Raw genomic sequence first — 22,836 nt, 5'->3', positions numbered from 1 at the left:
GAGAGATCGCAAGAAAGAGGAATTGGCGAGGTGTGGGGCCAACTTGAATGTGAAATGAAGATTACAAGGAACAGTGTGGACATTAACTAGTATTAGTTAGACCTTTCGAACAAGATGGATGATTTAGGGTTTTTTGGATGTATACCATCCAGTATAATAGGTGTTGGATGAAATGTTGCTACTAGTTGCGTGGTTTGAAGGATGTTCTTTAGAATTTTTACATTAGGATTCAAAAAAGGGGAATGGAGGAAGAGGATTAGAAGATTTAGAATTGACTTCTAAAATATGCAAAATTTAAACTATATATATATATATATATATATATATATAAATTAATTATTAGTATTCATTAAACTAGTTTCAAAGGTGTTCTATTTACTCTATTCAAAACTATAACTTGACAAGAAATTTTCTTATTGTTTTAAATTAACCATATCAAAATTCAAAAACCTTTTTAAATACTTCAATCAACTTTGTGTTATACCACATGATTTTTGAAACTAAGACAATTATATGTGTCTGTACACATAGTGAACAGACAAATACTGGCACAATGCACCTAACATCCACTATTTGCCCCTTGATAAGACTGGAAATTATATTTCTAGATTTTGCGATGTACAGTTGTAATGACCTTTACGTGATCAATATAATTAACAACTTTAAATTCTATTCATAATTGCAACCAAGTTCTTTAAGAAAATATTAAAAGAGTTTTGATCAGTTCGACAACTTTATATACCTGCTTTTATTTAACTCCTTATAATGAATTGTTATTATGCTTTAATTTACAAATAATCATCCATAATAGAGATAAAATAAAACAAATATATACACATTTTGCGTGAATGATGACTCTACATTATTCATATTATTGACCCAAACTTAGAAATATATATCCTGTTTGGTTTGCCCAGATATTATTCGAGATGTTAATCTATCACATCTTCTGAAGTGAAGCATCTCATATAAATTTGTATACGTATGAATGACACATATTTCTACATTACTGGTATGCAAATCACTTAATTTTATTTGATAAAAACATGATATCAACTGTAAATTGAGTCATAAATTCTAATGAATTGCTTTTAAGCACATCAAAAGTAGTGACAGTGCACAACATGCAGAACAAGCTACCAATGATTAAAACCAACAAAAAATATTACATTCTGAATTTAGACATCCACGCTTAAGGTTGATAGTTCTTGATTGAGAAAACTGCTGAAGAATTATCAAATTGAGAAATTTTAATTTGAATAATGTCTACTTTTGGTGATCAGGATCATAATCTAAAAGATAATTATTAGCTGCACAGCAGTAATTAAATCAAGCATGAGCTGATTTCAAATTTCGAAAAATTGGGTACATTGTCAATGGAAGAACACGCAGGAACACCAAGCTTGAGGTGACGAACCAAGATCAAGAGTTAATTACGGTGGTCCCAGCTGAGTCGAGGGTGTAAACCAATAAACACCAATCGCTTGGAAAGCATTGAGACTCCAAACAAAAAAGAAGACATTAGGAAAAGTACCCAAATTACAAAATGCCTTGCAAAAGAAGAACACATTTTAAATGAGCAACCTGATGTAATAAAAGACAAAAGTCAGAACTGTACAAGGTTACACAAAATACACCATCAATGATTCTTTCACAGTATAAAAAGACATATTCAAAAGCAGCGTTGTAAGGCTGAGAATCGATTTACAAACAGGTGTCCTTCACCTAGAAATGAATGTTCCTATCACGTTACTTGAATGGTAATTGATAACTGACTTCCTTCGCATAACCCCATGTTGGAATCAACAGTTCCGAAGTAGAGTTAACCTTTCATGCCATGAACATCTACCTGGAACTCAAAACCGTCTTCGTGTAGGGCTGCGGGACCTGTGACCACCTCGAGGAGATCTACCACAGCACCAAAAGACAGAGAATAAGCTTTTTACAAACGGAACGGATGTAAAAACTAAAACATTAGATATCGATCACTCCAAGAGAAACAAAGATAAGAATCACACCTTCTTCGAACATTACGACGATGAAGTGGGCCACTACTGAAGGCCCAGTTCACAGATATGGTTTGAGTTAGCAACTGTTTTCCATTCATGTTGTCAATTGCTCCCTGAGCCTCCTTTTTCGTTTCATATTCAATCAATGCATAGCCCTGCATGCACAATACCGCTCAAACAATTACGAAATAATAATGGAGACACAAATGCAGGCGTATCGATAATTACGCACCTCATCTGGAGTCATACTACTCGTTCTATAATATAGATAAATTCAACTATGTGAAATAATTACAATATCCAGATGAGAAACTGTTGACAATGGACTCCAAGTTACACCTTGACAAATCCAGTCCTCCTGTCAAGATTGAGATGCAAGTTCTTGATCTCTCCGAACTCAGAGAAGGACTCGTGGAGATCGTCCTCCTGAGCCTCTTCATGAACACCAGTCACCAGAATAATCCAACCCTCCACAGCTGGTAAGGGACAGTCAAGAGAGTCAACTAGATTCGTGCACAGACAACATCATAAATCACCGAGTAAAAAAACAGAGCAGACAAACCCCACGTCAGGATAACCAAGCGAAATCGTTTGCCAAGGCCCAATATACAGGAAACGAGGACTTGAGACACGACACAGGACTCTACAGACTTAGGTAGATAAACTTTAGGGAGGCAATGCTCAGTCATCGCATAACCCAGCAAAACTCTTAACATTTGCAGTAACCAACTAGAACAAACCTAAGATGAAAATGTTGATGAAACACCAAACACTACTGGAACGGACCAAAAAAAATCCTAATAATCCAATTTCTTAAAAGTGCACTGACACAAATTCAAAACGCAATGTAGAATGGGAATTTCTCTGCTGATGAAGACATGGCAGTGTCCGTGTAGCACTCTTCCAAGACAATGCTCCAGCATAGGGACTAGGATCCAGGGAAACCAAAAAATAAAAGAAACCCGAGAAGATCATACAAAACCAATAGGAGGATACAACGCTGAGGACCGGGTCCGCCACTCCCGTCAAGTGATTCGAATTCCTTTTCAGTGTACCGGTGAGAGCGATCGGCGTCCGCTTCGTCCCGAAAGCCTCGCCCCTTGGTCTTACGACCATCAACAGCAGCGGCACTTCCACCTCCACCCACGCGACTCCCGCCCCCAGCCCCACCCGTGCTGATAGTAGACCTCAGCTTTGGTGCAGGAGCGGCAGGCGTCTCGAGATCCTCCATAGCCACATCTTCGTCCAGGAGATCGTCTTCCTCAGGCTCGAAGTCCACAGCATCCACAACCTCTGCCGTTGTCATACTTTCACCAAATGGCTTGGTGGAGATATCGGGAGAACCAGCTTGGAAACGGCTACACTATTGAATAATGCAAGCAGACGACAACAGACAAACAACACTGATACGGCATGGAATTACGACGATGCTCAGGAGTTCGGAGCGATAGCGAAACCCTAATGGGAACGAGGAACGCTGGGAAAGACTGGCTTCGTCACTTGGCGCCAAACCTAGAACGGATTTTAACGAATGATATTTGATCATAATACATTCATTTCCTGGATTTCATTCGTCGTTCCTACACGTTCTAGAAGATATGTTTCGTTCCCACTCATCGTTGTGTTTGTTATACGTATTTATGGAGCTCTTATTATGTTTATTTTAAAATACCGTATATATAATTATAATATGTAGTATAAATATATGTATTATATAGTGAAAGTGTATAGGGATTCTCGTGTCACAGTTGCATTGTTATGTCCAGATTGCTCGCTTTAATTTCAAAATATTAATTTTGAATATGTTAAATGATAAATGTAATGATTTGGTTTTAAGAAAATTATTTACTATCTTTTGTTCCATAAAAATTACATTAATAAAGTCAAATTATGAAAATTTGAATTATATTAGTATGTGTATTTTTATTGTAGAAGAGTATGATTAATATACACATAAAATTAACGTCTTTATTTATTTTATTGAAACATATTTAAATTTCTTTTTTGTGATGAGTACAAAATTTCGAAAAGAAATTTTGTATTTGTGAATTAGATGTGTAAAAATGCTTTATTTCTAAATTAAGGAATATTTTTTCAACCTTTCTTGGAAGTTAAATATTAATATTGTCACTTCATTCAAGAATTAATATATGAAATCAATTATTTGGTTTGTTGAGCGAAAATCTTTCTTATTAATGTAGTGATCATGAATAAATAATGTTTGTAAACAATATGTCATGTAAAACTTTTATTCTTTATGTTATTTACGCAAGATGACTGCATCCACATGTGAGGTCTGTATCGGCCCACAATGATACATGTCAAAGTAACCCAACGACATGGCATTAGTAGAATAGTAAGCAAGGAGATAAGGAGCTATTATGGGGCTGCAAAAATTATCAAGGGCGCAGAAAGGTAGAAGAATATTTAAGGGTCAAGGAAAGCACAATGGAAGTAGTCAAGAATTAGTACAATACTTAGTTGGTCTTGGACAATAGTATTGCAAGCTAGGAGAGTGTTGGACTAGAGGCCATGTGATTTGAGCTGAGTTAATAAACAATGACTCATTTTTTTCCAATCAGTGTGTGTACTACGTCTAATCTCATAGGGTATTATCTCGTGCTTTGCTTGTAATCCCAAAAGCTCAAGTAACACCTTTGTATTTGAAAAAAAAACTAAATAGTCTGATTTTATTAGTTCATTTCATTTTCCTTGTTTGGAAATAGTAAACAAATGGTATATTGTTAAAATTTGTGATCAATCAGAATTCTATTTTGTTAGTATTTAAAAATTAATTTTATGTATTGTTTCTCATGTAAACATTAACAGAAGCAATAACAAGAAATCTAGAAAAGTTATCTGTATCAGTAAAATATGAATTTCAGTTAAACTTTATTTTGATGAAATTGAGTGCTCATGAACTCATATGCCAAGTATCGTCAAGAACAGAAAGTTTCACTCCATTTTTTTTTCCCATTCCTTTAATATTTTTAAAACTCCTGTTGGTTTATCATGAAACAAAACAACCATGTTTGAGTATTTAGAGTAATATAAGAACCAGAAATTCCACAAAATATTCCTTCTTACCATGTTTAAAAACCTTCAGCATTGTACAAAGCAAATGTCATACAAACTTCACGGTTCGAACTCATCAAAACGTCATCATGATCTTCGTTCAAGGTGCAACATTTTCAAAAGACAAGGATACAACATCTACAACACCTATTGGTAATAAGTTACAGCATCGCATTAATATATGTCCATTGCAGTACAACTTTATAAAGGGGAACACTTAGAATCTATTGGGATCCTGTTACAACAGGAAAACAATCTTTGCCATTCATCAAATTCAAGGGAGAATAACAGTATAAGAAAGTTTTGACAAATCTGGAATACTAGAGCATCTTCGATCTGTTGGCGAGCAAAGTAAGGTTGTGTTCATCAAGGATTTGGTTGCCTCTGACCAAGCAGAGTATCCAACTACCTCAAGAGAACACATACAACTCATATCCTACAGACCAGCAAGAGTATGAAACTACCTTGAGAGGACACATACAGATTGCTAGGTTTGCGTTACAACTCCTTGAGCTGCCGCATTCAACAGTAAAATCCTTTTGGAGCAATCAGGTCAAACTAAAGCTTACAACAATAGAGCCACGAATGCATTGGTGCCAGGCTACGGTCCTATCTAGAAAGGGATTTATCATCGGCACTCTTTGAAGGCAGTGCAATCACTGGGCCGTTAGGTGAGTTGGGATCCGAAGATGTGGGCCTTATGCAGGTGAACAACCTAAACGATCCATCTCCTTTTTTGTGCTGGATTTGGTGCAGAATACCCTCCAGATGCACGATGATAGTTGCAAAGCTGGGCCGCTTCGTGGGGTCCTGATGCCAACACTGCTTCAGCAAGCTGTGTCAAATCACTCCTGTTAGCAAAATGATCATGCACTATGCTATAAAGGCCTCACAAAAACAAAGACTAGATGCGATTCTGATTCTAGTGACTCGATTTGAAAATTGATTGGCCAGGTCCACGATTAAATTAAGAACGAAACTCATACACCAAATGACATACTTATTCACGAGATTACTTACTCTTTCATACGAGAAGGATACGTATTTACAACGAAAGATGGCCTCTTCCCTTCCTTCGCTCTAAAATGAGCAATGTCTTTGGCCCCCTGAAACTTCGAATGTGGGCCTCCTTCGAATAACTGAAGATAGATTTATATGAGAAAACTGAAGCTTTACTGTATACTAATCTCAAGTAAAAATATGTTAGTATTTTGATATGAAAAAGAAAGAAGAAAAAGACATTGATTCATTACATTCTACAAACTCCTCCATATATAAGAATAATAGAGGATGTCAAGGCGAGGTGAAGCCGACGATAGCCAAGATGAGATTGACGCGTTGAAATTCAAAACCCTGCTTCGGTAGTCCAGTTATGAAACTCACAAAATCATCTTCGCCTTGGATATATTCGTTTCACCCCGCCCTAAAGACCAACTGAGGACAATTATTTGGCTGAAGAACCTTCTCATGTGCTATCCTCCTGACAACTGCAAATCTTCATACTTGAAAGTTTAACCAACTTCCCAACTTTACAAGAACTTTCACTCGGTCTAGTACTCTTGAATTATGCTAATTAATGGGCAGTATAACACGGGTTTTGAAGTAAATCCTTATACATATAACACCACAACTTGAAATCGTATCACCTAAACAAACATAGCTAGCGGCTGCTTCAGATTGTGGTTTACCTCATGAACAATGATAGCAAAAGAGAACACATCCACACTCTTATCATAAGCTTTGTGTAGAAACACCTCCGGAGCCATGTACCGATCTGCTCAAGACTATACTCGGTCAGAATCTTTACGCTTACGACAGTGACGAAACTTGACATACAGAACACACAGGAAAAATAACGTGCTCATCATGGAAGCATTATAGCGGAATAGATTTAGAGATGAAGCAAACAAAGTACAATTAATTATGATGAATACTGATTACAGCAACTCAATGACTTGCATCCTCTTAACCAACCGTGGAAGATTGGGGTACTTAATCCGCGAGTTCAGCAGCAGCAACATAGTAAAGAAGAAGAGTCATAAATTCAACCCAAAATGTATAGTTGCAGAGTTGTAAGGGAGGCAGTAACTTACAGGATCCAGTTTCTCCAGTCATTAAGTATTGCTTCGTAGCCTCAGAAGCATCTAGAAGCTTACCAAGTCCGAAATCTGCCACTTTGAGATATCCAGCTTCATGTAACAACAAATTCCTGCAACCTAACAAGTCTCAGCATACTTCAAAAGCGGAGATTGCAACACAACAGGACAATATCACCAATGTGCAAATTCAAAATGCTAAGAATGAAATTTTCTGTAAATGTTCATTCACGAATTCGCTCTGCAAGTTCAACCTAACGGACTATTGATGTAACTTACTAAGTCGCTGAGATCCGGTTGAACAAGTAGAGTTCAGTATCATTTCTGTTCTGAAAGATAGGTTTGGGCTGTTCAAGAAACTACACCCCCTAAACGCTCTTTTGAGGTAAATATTTTTTTACCATAAACAGGAGGGACAAAGTAATCCTGTGCAACACAGTAATTTGAACCTGCCTAAGCTTCACAACTCATAAACAAGACAACTCTCTTTACTAGCTAAGGGTCATCGCTACTTTCACTCCTTTCAAGGCAAAGTTCGATGTAATCAATAACCCACAATACCCACCTGGGCTTTAGATCACGATGTACGATAGGATCGGGTTTGTGTTCATGAAGATAATTCATACCCCTGAAGACAACAAGAAATGGATAAGCTTCCCATGACCCCGACAGATAAATTCCAACAAACAATTAACTTCCAGTGAAAATAGGACATCATTGTAAAACGATGAAAGATTCAAAAGTACTGTTACGGACTTGGCGATGTCGAGGGCAAATTTCACAGCAGTCAATGCATCGAGCTTTCCTTTCCGATCAAGGTAATCATGTAAATCTCCCTAATCATGGCACACAAATGGCAACATTGTGAGTGAATTTTGATCATGCAATACTACCCAAAGAATAATGTACATTATGAAGAGTAAGTACGTAGCAGTGAAATAAACCAGATAAATTCACCATTAGCTGATACAATGGCCTGCGATCATTTCTTACTGCAGAACAACAAGTCACAAGAACAGGGATGACCAATACATCATTCAAAACGATACAGATTAATGTAGGTACCTTTGGAAGATACTCGGTTACTATAATAAAGGGTTGAGTTTTGGTTACAGCACCAAGAAACTGCATGATGTTTGGATGCCGCAGTCTTGAAAGGAGAGCCAGCTCATCAACAAACTCTTTCCTGTTTAATGCGATATATTAGTAAGTACGCCCCAGAAGAGAGCATAATACTTCTTGAAGAGAGGCATCGCTACCAAATTCATCCATTTAAGACTATTAATGTGCATAAATTTTGCATGGACAACCCATATCTCTTAAGAATGATCACATACAAGAGATGGTGAGTTACTCACACTATTTTCTGATCTGATGTCAAATGACTCAATATGGTCTTTGCTGCCACTACAGTTCCACGCCATTTCACAATTTTGATCTCCCCAAAGGCACCCTAAAAGAGAGATATGAAAAAAATAGGTGATCTGACCCGTTCACATAGCTTGCAGTTTACATGCATATCGAGATAGGTCCGTCCACAGTTTCTCACATCTGTAAGAGACATGAACTTGCAGTCCAGTCTTGGAAATAAAATTCACAGAGAAAATAAGCATGAAAACAGCGAAAAATTACAGATTCGTTTAATACAATTATATACGTGCATGTTTCAAAGGCCTGTTACGCATTCATTCATTACTAGCTTGAGCCTGTACCTTGCCAACAGATCGAGCTTTCTCCAAACTCAACTCCGCAGGATCGATTTCATACTCAGAAAGCGTACTTATTGGCTGAACATTCAAGCACAAATGCAATTAGAAAATATTCAATTCAGACTTCTGTGTCTCGCTCGTGTTTCTCGTCTTAAGAACAGGTAGGCGCGTAATTTATTTACCCAATGAAAGAAAACTAGTAGAGATGGAAACCAAACCAATACTACAGCCAAAGAATTGCGTACCTTAACAAAACCACCGCTCGCTACTAGTAAATCGCAGATCTCTTCGTACCCATATCTGCGCGCATTCGCTAATGGCTGTGTAGGATGAACCCCCCCAAACACAGACACCCCTAAAATTAGAACCATGACAAGGTAGTTCATGACATGGAACAGAAGAGTATGTAGACATTTACTGTGCCTAAAATTAATTACAAATAAAGTACAAACTAACTGGGTCGAACTAGTAAATGCTCACAGTTTCATTAAAGCGGTCGCAGGGATTCACGCTCGAGCCATATTCAAGCAGCAACTTCACAGCAGCCGTATGCCCTTCACTAGCAGCAAGGTGAAGTGCAGTTCGCCCGTCATAATCTACCGCATCCACTGACGTGCCATTGTCCAGCATATGCTTTAATATTGGTACGTTGCCTTTACTTGCATAATACAGCAAGGTTCCTGTCTCTTCTTCTTGTTTGAATGAGCCCATTCTGATATTGCAGATTCCTTTGGCCTCCACTCAGATTCATAAACTTCAAAACGCAAACAAATTACCAAATCATTCAGGGTGGATTGACCACAACCCCAACTACACCGACATGATACATATAAGGTCGAAATTCACTCCACGTGTTGCATACTAACACAAATTATTATCAACCCTAATCAACAACAGCGATCATTTCGTCAGCCTCATGAATATACAGAATCAGATCATTTTCTAGACCAACCTCTTGCATTTAAAAGCTTGCAAAAAAACATGTACTACCAGTAATCAAAACCATGGAACACTCTGCTTAATACTACAACTCTGTATGACCTCTTTGAAATGTAAAAGATATTTTCACGTTTGCTTGAATCCTCCTCTAATACACTTCTTGTATCTAAAAAGTTTAAACCATCCATCCAATGGCATACTAAAATTTCAGAAAGTTTCCTCCAAAATGCATAGCAACTCCAAATTCCCAATTCACAAACTTCACAGCTCAAACTCAATAAGACAATTCCTGAACAAAAACAAAGAAAAAACCAGCGAGCACATGCACCGTGAGGGACTTGCTCTTCACGACCTTAAACCTGCCCATCAAAACCAAGCCAGTACACTTTACCAGCCGACCGGACGAAAACCTCCATGCACAATCAAAGCAACATATCCAACGAAACAAATACACCCGAATAACTCGCGCTCTGCACCTCTACTCAAGCGCGCAAATCCGTCACAAAACCACCGACACTGAATACTCACCAACAGTAAGGCCAGAAGTAGAGCAATCTCGACAAGCAAGCACCAGTCCTCTGCATCATGACCGAGGCGTTACGAGACGAACCAAACAGGGGAAGATGCTAAAACCCCTGTTCGAGGCGCGCGTGGTCAGTCTAGACCCTAAATTTCCCCCGTTTTGGTGAAGGCTTCACGCAAGGACGACGCGCGGTGCTGAGAACGATGGTACAGTGTGATCGTAGCATGGAATTCAATCAGCAAAGGCCAGATCCACACGCTGGAATCGGCTTGGCGACAAGCCATTCTCGCGACCCAGGCTTGAAAACCCACATTCCTACGTCTCCCCCCAGCGTTCGGCGCACGGAGGGCCCCCAAGGGGCTTATCGTCCCAAGTTCCGCGGCTTTGGGTTCTGAGTATCCGGCGTCTATTGCCGTTGTCGCGGAGTTTCTCCGTACTTTAAGGTTGATTTTTGTTAGATATTTTGTTTGACGATTTTGTTTTGTATTATGTTCACGTTTTCAATATTATTATATTACATTTTGACAAGATTATCTTTTGCTTTAATAGTGATGTTATTTCATTTTATTAATGGATGTTAAAGACATGTTTAAAAATTATGGACATATAATTAATGAATGTGACATTTGCTAAAGAATTTAGATCCAACATTATTGGAGATTAATTATAAGACTTTTGTTACCTAAAGTTATAATTTTTTGATACTTTAGATTAAGCAACAATTTAACTTAGCTATTGTTCTGCAAGGCTCTTCTTGATTGGAATAGGTTTTTTTTGTAATGAAAGATTTCTTAACCTAAGTAATATATCAATTCACTCAAGCAATAACTTTTGAAAATCACCTTACTGGTTGAGCGCCAATACTAGGTATGTATTATTTACGGCACCAAAAATTGGTTCAAGTATTTGCAATTCCATTATGTAAACACCTTGATTGTCTTGCAAAATAATTTTTACACCAAAGTTTTTAGCTTATTCATCTTTTTTGCTAAAATCAATCTTGCATTGTAACAACCATAGGATTTTTGTGAAATGCTTAAATAGATGAAAATCAATCTTTTTTTAGTGAATTTTTTTCACATCTTCTACTTGATCATGTGTACATAAGACAACTTATTGCTTGAGTAAAAATCTTAGAATATGACCTATCAATTTTATCTACCTTGAGAAATTATTTGTGCACTTTATAATTACAAATGTAGAGATCTTTTAAATTATATTCTTATTAAACGGTTGGCAATAATTATAATAAACTCCTATATGCTCCCTTGTAACTTGAGTTTTGATTTCATTGAATTAAAGTTTCTTGAAGCTAAAAAAATTATTTATTAAATCTTATAAATATTTCTTATATATATATATAGAAAGAGAGAGAGAGAGAGTTATTTTAATACTCAATAAGTTTATATTTTCAAAGTAGGGATACTTATTTGTTTATGGAATAACAAAAAATTTATAATAGTTTTTTTACTAAAGTATTATTGAAATAATTTATAAGTACTAATATAATTTAGTACCTTCTCTTCAATTTGATTCAATGCATTTCAAATGCATATGTGGTGGAAAAATAAACAATACTTTGCTAAATTTGTTGTGATGCATTTTAATCTTTTTTGGTACTAAAGTATTTTTTGGAGTTTGCTATCATGTTTTTGTCAATGTGCCAAAGAGAAGAAAATAGTTGTAAGTTAGAAAAACATCTTATAAGTGTGTGGATTATAATAAGCTTATAATTTGTTGCTATTGTGATTGGTTTCTAACATGGAATAAACTAGGCCAACTATTCTAAGGCCTATGCATAATATATATAATAATAATATAAAGAACTGGCATCTTAAATTTATTTTTCTTGTACATAAAATCAATTCTAAGATTGTATGGATAACTCTCTACTAACTTTATACAACTTACATAGGTATAAATATATACGTCACTTCATTGGAAGTACAACATTGATAATTAAAATCAAAGCCATTTTTGAAGATGGCATCTATGAAAGAAAGAAGCAAAGATTGATTTTTTAACTTAACTTTGTAAAGATGCATTATTTTATTATAAATTATTGGCTAATTTTATAAAAGTTTATATTTTCTATTTGTGAGTAGTATTATTTTTGAACAATTAAGCAATGATATTTTTAATTATCTAAAAACTAAAATTTAATGCATTTGGAATTATATCTTATAATCTTCTAATTAAAATCTAATAGTTGTAATGTTAGATTTTATTATCTTTTAATTAGAATCTAATGCTTGTAATATTATAAAAGCATTATATGACATCTTAATCCATAATTTTATATTTATAATACATATTAATTAATTATATAGAATAAAAAATTATAATTGAAAAGTATTTATTAACAACTTAAGATTAATTATATATTAAAATAGCTTAGGTGTATTACATTTAGAATGATGAATCTATAACCACAACCAAATTGGATTCATTGTTAAAAGTGATATATCAAATCAACAATTTTTTTTTTATAATATAATAATATATATTTTAATTTATACCAAAATATATATTTAAATTAACACAATAAGTACAATCAACTTAGATTATTTCAATTCACACAAAAAATACCTTAAATTATCTCAATTTACACAAAAAATAAATTCTATTGTACACAAGAAATAAATTAAATTCTACACAAGAAGCAACTTAAATTATTTCAATCCACTCAACAAGCACATTCAATCTTCTCCATAAGTATGTTCAATCCTCTCAATAAGCACAGTCAATCCTCTCAATAATCACACTTGATTTTTTTAATGAGTATGCTTGATTCATTTAATAAGTACATTTAATCTATACAAAAAGTAACTTATATTATGTAAATCTACTCAAAAAAATATACTAGATCTTAATAAGAATTAGTTTCTATTCTTATTATCTATTCAACAAGTAATTTAATTTGCTCTAATTTACTTTACAAGCATACTTGATTCATTCAAGAAATACATCAGAATCTCTCAACGAGTACATTTTAATCACTCAACAAGCAATTCAGATTGCTCCAATCTATTAAACAAGTGTACATAATCCATACAAAAAAACAACTCTTAATCCATATAATAAGTAATTTTAATTATCTTATTTTATATAATAATTAATTTAAAACATGTTAATCCATTAAATAAGTACACTCAATCTACACAACAAGCACCTTGGATTGTCTTAATCTACTCAACAAGCACATCTAATTCTACAACAAATAATTCAAAAAAATTCCAATTCATTAAATAAGCTCATATGATCTACACAACAAACAACTTAAATTTTTCTAATCTATTCAATAAGCACACTTGATCTACACAAAAATCAATTCAAAACATCCCAATCTACTCAACAAGCATATTTGATCTACACAAAAAATAACTCAAAACATTCCAATCTACTCAACAAGCACATTTAATCTACACAATAAGTAACTTGATTTTTTTCAATCTACACAATCAAATATATGTAATCAATACAACAAGTATTTTAGGTTATCTAGATCTATTTATTTAACATATTTAATTAATAAAATAAATAATTTTTATTATTCTATTTCATTGAATAAGTGAATGAAATCCAAATTGTATTAATCCACCATTACAAGTACAAGTAACTTGAGCTGTCACAATCTAGACAACAAACACATGTAATTTAGATTTTTATATTTACTTTCAAAATTATACAACATCTTAATCTTTATAATCAATTTTGATCCATATCATAACTTTCATATTTAATTGTTTACCCTCTTTAATAATACAAAAGGTTGTCTTCCATCTTTACACATAAATGGTTGATATAGATACACTGTCATGAAAATACATACTTATTCTAATAATTACCTATATAATTAGATAGAATTAGATAAAAATAGATAAAAATAAATTAGTTTTATAATATCTTTTAAAAAAACTTTCTAAAAGCTTTATAGATATAATTTTGATTCTATACATATTTATAGTTGAATTTTAGATAAGAAACTTGGTCAATAAATGTCTAAGATGCATCTCAAAGAAAGAAATCTTCAATACAATCTTAAGTCATTGAAAAGAACTAAAAAGTCACTTAAAGATGATATAATATTTATAACAGGGTATAAATAAGATAATTGTATAGATAGTTAGAACCATGGAAGTTTCTAGAATTATGATTAGATTAGTGGACCAAGTAGGATCTATTGTGAAATATACTATAAAGAATTTAGGGCGATTATTTAGGTGAGGCCTACCATAGAACCTTCTAAAAAAAGAGTTTAAGGTGATTATCTAGATAGAACCTACTACATAGGAATATTTTTAGAAAGTCCAAGATAATAGGATAAGGTATAAATAGTACTACGTAGGGCCTTTTCGAGCATTTGATCAAGTATGGCTTAAAATCTTTCTCTTAATAAAATTTGATTTTATATCATTTTGTTCAGTTCTATTCTATTTCGTTTTTGTTTGTTCAATTTTTATTTTTCATATCCTATTCCATTTAGTTCCATTCAATATATTTTTGATTTATTTTGTATTATTTTATGATGAGGCTTTATGTTATAGATTAGAAAGATCTTGGATTTTTGAGATAGTCTGGTCTTGTTTCATTGATATCAGAGCGAGTGTTAGACTGTTTACTTTTGGTAGCATGTCAATCGTCATTATCTAATCAAAGGTCAGTTGTTGTGGTCATACTAGGTATTATGTTGAAGCTACCATAAGCTATTCTTAAAAAGACAATTGGGAGGTGAAAAGACATTATAATAGTAGAGTCTAGCAAAGATATTATAATATGGGAGATATGGCAAAGCAATCCTAGATGGAGGCTCAAATACAATACCTCTTAGATTAGATAGCCACTTTGCAACAACAAATAGAAGCCTTAAGGACAAGAAAGTTGACATCTGCTAGGTTGAAATTGAGTAAGGCTAATACATACTCTAAGACTTCAAGTTAAGAAGATGTATGTCAATAGCTCTTCAATATGCAACAATATTTCTAGCTATCTATGACAAATACTACTGAAGGAATTATATATGAAGCCAATTATTTGAGAGATGCGACAACTATTTGGTAGCAACATCAAGTTTAAAGCTATGGAAGTAAAGGTGGATTTTGTGACTGGATGGAGTTTGAGACCAAGTTTAGAAATCAATTTTTGCTTATCAATGTCGTGAAGATAACACACGATTAGTTAGCAAATCTTATATAAGCTAATTCAGTACAAGATTAAATCTTTCAATTTAAGTCCCTATGTCTTCAAATTGGCAATGTTTTGGAGGTGGAGATGATAAATTGATTCCTACGAGGTTTGATAACCTAGGGTCCAATGATAGGTGGAGCTAAGAGATCTACAAAAATTCAAAGTGGCAATTCAAATTGCAAAGAAGATTGATGCTATAGATTTTAAAAATTATAGAGCATGACCTACAATACAAAGTTCTATGCCACTATCTGATACTATGGCATAACAATCAATGCCAATAGAGATTGATGTCCCATAGGGATCATTGACACCACAAAGACAACAAATATTGATACAAAAGGGATTGTATTTATATTGTTAGGAGCCAAGTTATGAAATTAGAGGTTGTTCAAAACATCAAAATTCAAGCATCAATAAGACAAGGTAAGTTCATAGTCTCAAAACTCACCAATTCAATAATGAATTAGAGCAAAAAAACAAGGCTCATGAGTAAAGGTGTCGAGGGCTAGTATTGAGAATAACTATTATATTTTAGAGACAAATGGCATGGCCTGAGATATCTATAAAAAGAATCAATTGGTACATCTAATGGGACTACTAAGAAGATAATTATGTTGAGTGCTTGTAGATTGTAGTTCTACAGGAAATTAAATTTCTATTGAAATTACCAACTGACTTAGAATTAAAAATAAGATAATTAAGACAAGAAGTGTATACCTTGGACATAATCGAGAGAACATATTAAGTGAGACGTGTAAAAAAGAAACCTTGAGATTGACAAATATCTACATCTTAAGAGAAAGATTCATGGTAACAAAGCTAAGATATGATATCCTTAGTATGCCATGGCTAGAGATGGAAAATAAGTAAGTTGATTGAATAGCAAAGATAACCTCTTTTAAAGATGGGAGATGTAAGATGACTTTTTGCACCTCCGCATTAAGTGAAGAAGAAAGATAATTTACAACCAAAGATTTATTCATAGGAACAATCTTTATGAAGAAGCAACTATAACATGAGCAACCGATATATATATGGTAGTTCCAAATCTTGCGTGAGTGGTGGGAAAGACAATTGAAGGAGTAGAATGGGCAGAGCAATTCATACGGAAATATCAAAATGTCTTTTCAATCAAGCTACTTAGTAGCATACTTCCTGATTGAGGTACCATCTTTCAAATAGAACTATTACCTAGAATCAAATTAGTAAGTTGACCAATTTATTGCCTAGCACCAAAAGAACTTGAAGAGCTATGGAAGATATTTGACAAACTCTTAAAAAAATGATTCATTTGAAAAAACATATTACCATGGAAAGGACTTGTACTCTTTGCACTCCAAAAAAGATAGTGGACTTCGCCTTTGCATTAACTATTAAGGCTTCAATAAAGAGATTGTTAAAAATGTATATCCACTTTTATGCATAGATAATCTTCTTGACCAACTTCAAAGTGTGATCATCTTTAGTAAATTAGATCTTCAAAGCCGCTATTGGCAAATACCTATTGTAAGAGATGATGTGGAAAAGAGGGCATTTTATACATTCTATGGATATTTTGAATGGCTGGTTTTATCTTTTGGTCTCACCAATGTTTTAGCCTCTTTTATAGATTAGATGAACTGATTGTTTCAAGATTTTTTGGACAAGTATGTAGTTGTCTTCATTGATGATATCTTTGTATATAGTAAAATTCCTAAAAAATATGAATAATAACTACAAAATATATTACATTGATTACAAGATAGTTGCTTTTATTATAAGCAATCAAAATATGAACTTTAGAAGTTGGAAGTCACCTTTTTGGAATATATAGTGTCCTCCAAAGGTGTGTATATGAAACAAGATAAGGTGAAAGCACTGGAACATTGGCTAACCCTCAAAGATACTTTTGAAGTTTTCTCGTTTTTAGGCCTTGCTAGATACTATCACCGTTTTTTTTTGACAATTTGCTTATATTTCTACCTTGTTGACAAACCTATTAGAGAAAGGTGTCCCATTTGAATGGAAACTAGAGTAATAAAATGCCTTTAATAAGTTAAAGGAGGCACTCATTACTACTCTAATATTGCAACTATATGATCATAATCTTTTTTGTATACTCAACATTAATACTTTTGACTTTGCTATTGGAACAGACTTTCAATAAGACTTTGGTAGAGGCCTTCAACCTAAGGCATATGAATTATGTAAGCTCAAAAGGACAGAGTACAATTACTTTGTATGTGATTGAGAGCAATTAGTAATTGTATATGCCACAAAGGTGTGGTGACACTACTTATTGGAGAAGCCACTAGTTGTTTGGATTGACCATCAACCATTGCTATATGATTTGCATTTGAAAAATATGAAATTGTGGCATCATTGTTGGAATGAATAGTTGTAGCTTTTTGATATTCAGCTTGAATACAAGCAAGGGCAACAACATAATATACTAGATAGCTTATCACAAAGACCAAACTTGAAGGACAAATCAGGAGACAAGATAGAAGTTGCTACCATTAGTAATGTCATTTTAGATCTAACCAAAGAGGCAGAATGGAAGGAAGCTACTTATCGAGATACTTATTTTAAGATGGTTAGCGATCAGCTAGAGGTTGGTGATATATAATTTTAGGATTATACTTTTAGTGATGGCTTGGTCTATTTCAAGAAGCAAATTTATGATCTTGACAATGCTAAAATTTTGACACACATATTTCAAGAAAGATATGACATTACAATATCTGGACATTTAGAACAAGAAAAGACTCTAGAATGGATCTCAAGGACATGATTTTAGACAAGTTTAAATTGTGATATTTGAGCCTTTATATGTTCTTGCAAGTCATATCAATATAACAAAGCATACAATGCAATGTCTCCTAGACTATTGCAGCAAATTTCACTATCTACAATACGTTGGAAGCAAGTAACTATGGATTTGATTACATGTTTGCTGCAAATGTCTTATAATAATACCATGGTTGCTATCTTTATGGATCAAATCTTGAAGTAACTTTACTTGGCTATAATGTGCTTAGATATTGATGCTCGAATGCTTGCATAAGTCTTCTTTGATATCATCTTTTGTCACCATAGATTATCTTGTGTCATCATTTCAAATTAGAATCCATGCTTTATAGGAAGTTTTTGACAAGCCTTATTCAAGCTATTAAGTACATGACTTGCTATATCTACAGCCTTCCATTTTTAAACAAATGGACAAATAGAGCGTATAAATTGGACCTTGAAAGATGTACTATGAGTATTTGTGGTGGTTCATCATAATAATTGATATGAATACTTAACGCCCTTGGAGTTTCCTTATAATGATATATTCAAGCAAGTATTGGTCATTCACTATTTTTCCTTAATACTGGTCAATATCCAATTATGCCAACAATTCACTATTAACTTATTGATATCAACAATTTGACAATAGAAGAATTTTTACAATAACTTACAATGGCCTTATAAGAGACACAACACCACCTCTTTACTACATAGAATAAGAAAAAAAATATGCAAATAACCATCAATAGTACAAGATCTTTTAGGAGGGTGATCAAGTGTTACTATCCAACATCAATTTGTATCAAGGACATGAATCTTGAAGAAAAAAAATCCACAATATATACTCTTATATCACTAAAAAGAATTAGAAAGTCACTCAAAGATGATATAATATTGAACTAGAATGGCTATTGCCAAAAATGAGAGGACTAAAAAGTCTTGAAACAAGACTAAAGACTATAAAGGCATTGACAAGAGTGAAGAAGGCTTCACTCTTGCCTCCATATATACTTTCTAATTAGGAGCTATGTGACAATATTCTATAGGACTTCCAACATATGTTGACTTTACTAATTAAATGTCTTAACTTATGAGGCAAGTTATTTATATATGTATGGCATAGTTAGCTTATTCCACAAGCTATTACATAGAATTAACTTGTTCTATAAGCTACTAGCACGTGATTAATTTTTTGGCCAAGTTTCTATTCTACAAATATATTTAAAGTCAAAATTGTGTCTATGAAGCTTTTAGAAAGCTTTTCTAGAATAGTTTATGAAATTAATTTATATTTACCTATATTTATCTAATCATATAAGTAACTATTGGAATAAATATATATATATCCATGACATTATCCTTTACAAGGAGCAGTCATCATCTTTCATAGGGCTTTGGAATTCTTCATCTTAGTTTTGATGGATGTCATTGATAAAAGAATTCAACCTTCTTTGTTGCATTTGCAAGATTCTTTGTTGGCTCTCTTGTGCATTTGCTAATATCATATCCATGCCAATGAACAAGATATTCTAATATCTTTTGGCATTGCCTAGAATCTAAGACTTCTTCTATCTTGAATTCTTGATTATTATCCACTTCTATAGGTGGCATTTGTCTTATTTTCTAGATATTCACTATCTTATACAGTTCAAAAAGGCACATGCAAAAATATAAGGTGAATCTTTATAGATTCTAGTAGATGTAATAAATAAGCAATAGGATTGATTTATTCACAAACAAAAAAAGATTCTAGTCTATAATAGTCCAACTTATCAGAAAGACAAGTAGTCTTGATATTGCGACAAAGTAATTATACCTTTTCACCCACATTAAATTATGATTGTTCCTTGCGATAGGCATCCGCATAGGACTTTTGTCGTTCTTGAGCTTCCTTTAATTGTATCTTCATTGTTGCATGTAATTCTAACAAATAATTATTTAAATCTTCCGCTATATGATTATCAACTTTTAAAAAGTCAAAGTATCAAGTCATGGATGATAACCATAATTGACAAAGAAAGGTGTTTGTTGAGTAGAAGAATATATCAAATTATTGTATACAAATTTTACTAATGGCTAAAGAATTATCCAATCATCTTAATGATAATTGATGGTATACCTCAAATATTACTTTAGAACTTTATTCACCCATTTCGTTTGCCGATCAATTTGAAGATAAAAAACCAAAGAAAGCTTTATATCTATTTTTGAAATCTTGAATAGGATTCTCTAAAATTTTGATATGAATTAAGTTCCTCTATTTGATATAATATCCTTTGATAATCCATGATAACAATTGATATTATCAATGAAAAGCTTAGCTATTTCTTTACCTAAAATAGATTTTATATATGATACAAAATATGCCATTTTGGTGAAGCAATCTGTAATTACAAATATAAAATCATTTGATCTTGAACTTGAAAGATCTGTAATAAAATCTATAGAAATAGAAGACATTAGTTGTTTGGATATAGGTAAAAGTTGGAAAAGTTGATAGGATCAATGATGAGGAATTTTTTATCTTGAACAAACATCATATGATTGAATAAAGAATTTTATTATCTTTCACATTTGTAGCCACCAAAAATCTCTAGATATAAGCTCTAAAGTCTTATTATATCTAAAATATCCTATTACTGGAAAGTCATGATGTATTTGAAGAACATGTAAATGCGCTTCTCTTTTTGGAATATATAGGCATCCTTTAAAATAAAGTAGGTTGTTTTTGAACTCAAACTTTGAAATATCATGATACTTAGAAGAAAGATTCTTGATATTATGAATAAGATGACTAAAAGATATATTTGATTGAATTTGTTTGACAGAGGTCAAATCAACAATCAATGTTGATTTTATTGCTCAAAGTTGAAAATGCTGTGGCTTCAAGATGATTGTTCTTTGTTGATTAAAAGATACGTCTCTTTCTTTTAATGCAAGAAAAAGCATTTGATAAACCTGGTTGTTTTTCAAGTCAATATATGATCTTGAAAACAAATCTTGATAATGATATACTCTAACAAGCTTGGCTACGATTGAAAATACATGTTAATATGAAATACTTGAGGTTTTTGTGATTTGTATATACTATAATTGGACTTGAAGTACCTTCTAGATAATGACGCCGTTCTTGAAATGAATCCACAATTACAAGAAGTTCTTTGTCATGGATTTCATAGTTAATGTTGATTGCTGAAAATTTCTTGGAATAGAGAGCTATTAGATGGATTTTGTCATTTATTCCCATTTGTGATAATATTGCACTTAAGGCAAAGTCTAATGCATTTGCTTTAAAAAAAATGCCTTAGAAAAGTCAACGCAATACAAAGTTGGTGTAAAAATAAATTCTTTCTTCAAAACAATAAATAATGCTTTCATGCATGCTATTATTTATTGTTTCTTTATTCCACTTAAGTTTGTCTTTACAAGTCAAACGTGTAAGTGGAGCTGTAACTTGAGAAAAGTTCTTAATAAAGATTTGATAATAATTGACAAAATCCAAAAAATATTGCACATCTCTTATTGTTTTTGGGATCTTCTAATCTATGATAGTTTGGAGCTTCTTTGGATCCATCATAAGGCCTTCATTGGAAATGATGTATCTCAAAAAGTCAACCTGAGTAGTATAGAATATACATTTTTTTTTTTTTTTTTTTTTTTTTTTAACTTTGCATATAATCCTATATCTCTTAGTTTTTGAAATACACAATAAATATGAATTTCATGCTCTTTTGTGTTGTTATATTAAATTAGAATGTCATCTAAATAATAGATGACAAAATGATTAAGAAATTTATAAAAGACATCATTCATTAGATGTTGAAAAGCAACTAATGCATTCGTGAGTCCAAAAGGCATGACATTATATTCAAAATATCCATATCTAGTTTAGAAAGTAGTCTTCTATTCATTTCTTTCTTTGATGCAGACCAAGTTATATGCTCCTCATAGATCTATTTTTGTATAGATCTTTTCTTTATTTAGTTGATCAAAAAGTCCTAAAACCAAAGGTAGAAGATACCTATTCTTCATAATGATCTTGTTAAGTCCTTGATAATCCACACACATCTACAAAGATTTTTTTTTTTTTTCTTCATGAATAAGATAGGAGCGCTAGCTGGAGATTTAGAATGGCATATATAATTCTTTGCTAAGTTTTCATTAATGTATTCTTTGAATATAGCCAACTCATTTTTTGATAGGCTATAGATTGGTCCAAATGGTGGTTGAGTTCCTTCTTAAAGATTGATGGAACAATCATAAGGACAATACTCTAGAAGAATATCTGTATTCTTCTTTTCAAAAACATCCTAGAAATCTTGATATTGACTAGGAATACCACTTGATATCTTCTCACCATCAGCAATGGATGTGGCATATATAGTAAAAGATGGCCCTTTATTTGTAGCATGCATGAAAGCTCTCACACCTATCAATAAAGGTTTGGATGTAGTAAACTTATGGATTTCTACTTGCCTAATAAGACCTTAGGCTAAACTATAGAAGAAATTAAGATTACAAGA

The 22,836-nt window shown here is 32.9% G+C and overlaps 2 protein-coding genes across 9 annotated transcripts; both read right to left on the bottom strand.

Moving 5' to 3' along the window:
• Positions 1-1,643: 1,643 nt before the first annotated feature.
• On the bottom strand, positions 1,644-3,479 carry LOC112288278 (RNA-binding protein Y14A). Its single transcript, XM_024532312.3, has 4 exons — positions 3,006-3,479; positions 2,349-2,485; positions 2,019-2,164; positions 1,644-1,908 (listed from the first exon to the last, which is right to left on the bottom strand). The coding sequence occupies exons 1-4, from the start codon at positions 3,313-3,315 to the stop codon at positions 1,857-1,859; spliced, it is 645 nt and encodes a 214-aa protein (XP_024388080.1). The 5' UTR covers positions 3,316-3,479; the 3' UTR covers positions 1,644-1,856.
• A 1,830-nt stretch (positions 3,480-5,309) lies between these two features.
• Positions 5,310-10,699, bottom strand: LOC112288891 (serine/threonine-protein kinase 12). Of its 8 annotated transcripts, none has more exons than XR_016505599.1 (13): positions 10,357-10,687; positions 9,370-9,643; positions 9,135-9,209; positions 8,893-8,967; positions 8,539-8,633; positions 8,246-8,366; positions 7,937-8,016; positions 7,746-7,808; positions 7,178-7,293; positions 6,773-6,858; positions 6,338-6,579; positions 6,105-6,223; positions 5,310-5,919 (listed from the first exon to the last, which is right to left on the bottom strand). XR_016505599.1 is itself a non-coding variant. In XM_024533600.3 (12 exons), the coding sequence occupies exons 2-12, from the start codon at positions 9,598-9,600 to the stop codon at positions 5,694-5,696; spliced, it is 1,287 nt and encodes a 428-aa protein (XP_024389368.1). In that variant the 5' UTR covers positions 9,601-9,643; positions 10,357-10,699; the 3' UTR covers positions 5,310-5,693. The 8 variants fall into 8 exon arrangements, 2 of the variants coding, with proteins under 2 accessions (XP_024389368.1, XP_090110511.1); XR_016505600.1 differs by having other exon boundaries at positions 6,468-6,579; XR_016505601.1 differs by having other exon boundaries at positions 6,338-6,571.
• Positions 10,700-22,836: the final 12,137 nt, after the last annotated feature.

The sequence above is a fragment of the Physcomitrium patens genome, chromosome 11 (assembly GCF_059467195.1).
Source record: "Physcomitrium patens ecotype Gransden chromosome 11, ASM5946719v1, whole genome shotgun sequence".
NCBI lineage: Eukaryota > Viridiplantae > Streptophyta > Bryopsida > Funariales > Funariaceae > Physcomitrium > Physcomitrium patens.
The sequence above is the reverse complement of the archived record's forward strand: the minus strand, read 5'-3'. Positions and strand labels throughout refer to the sequence as shown.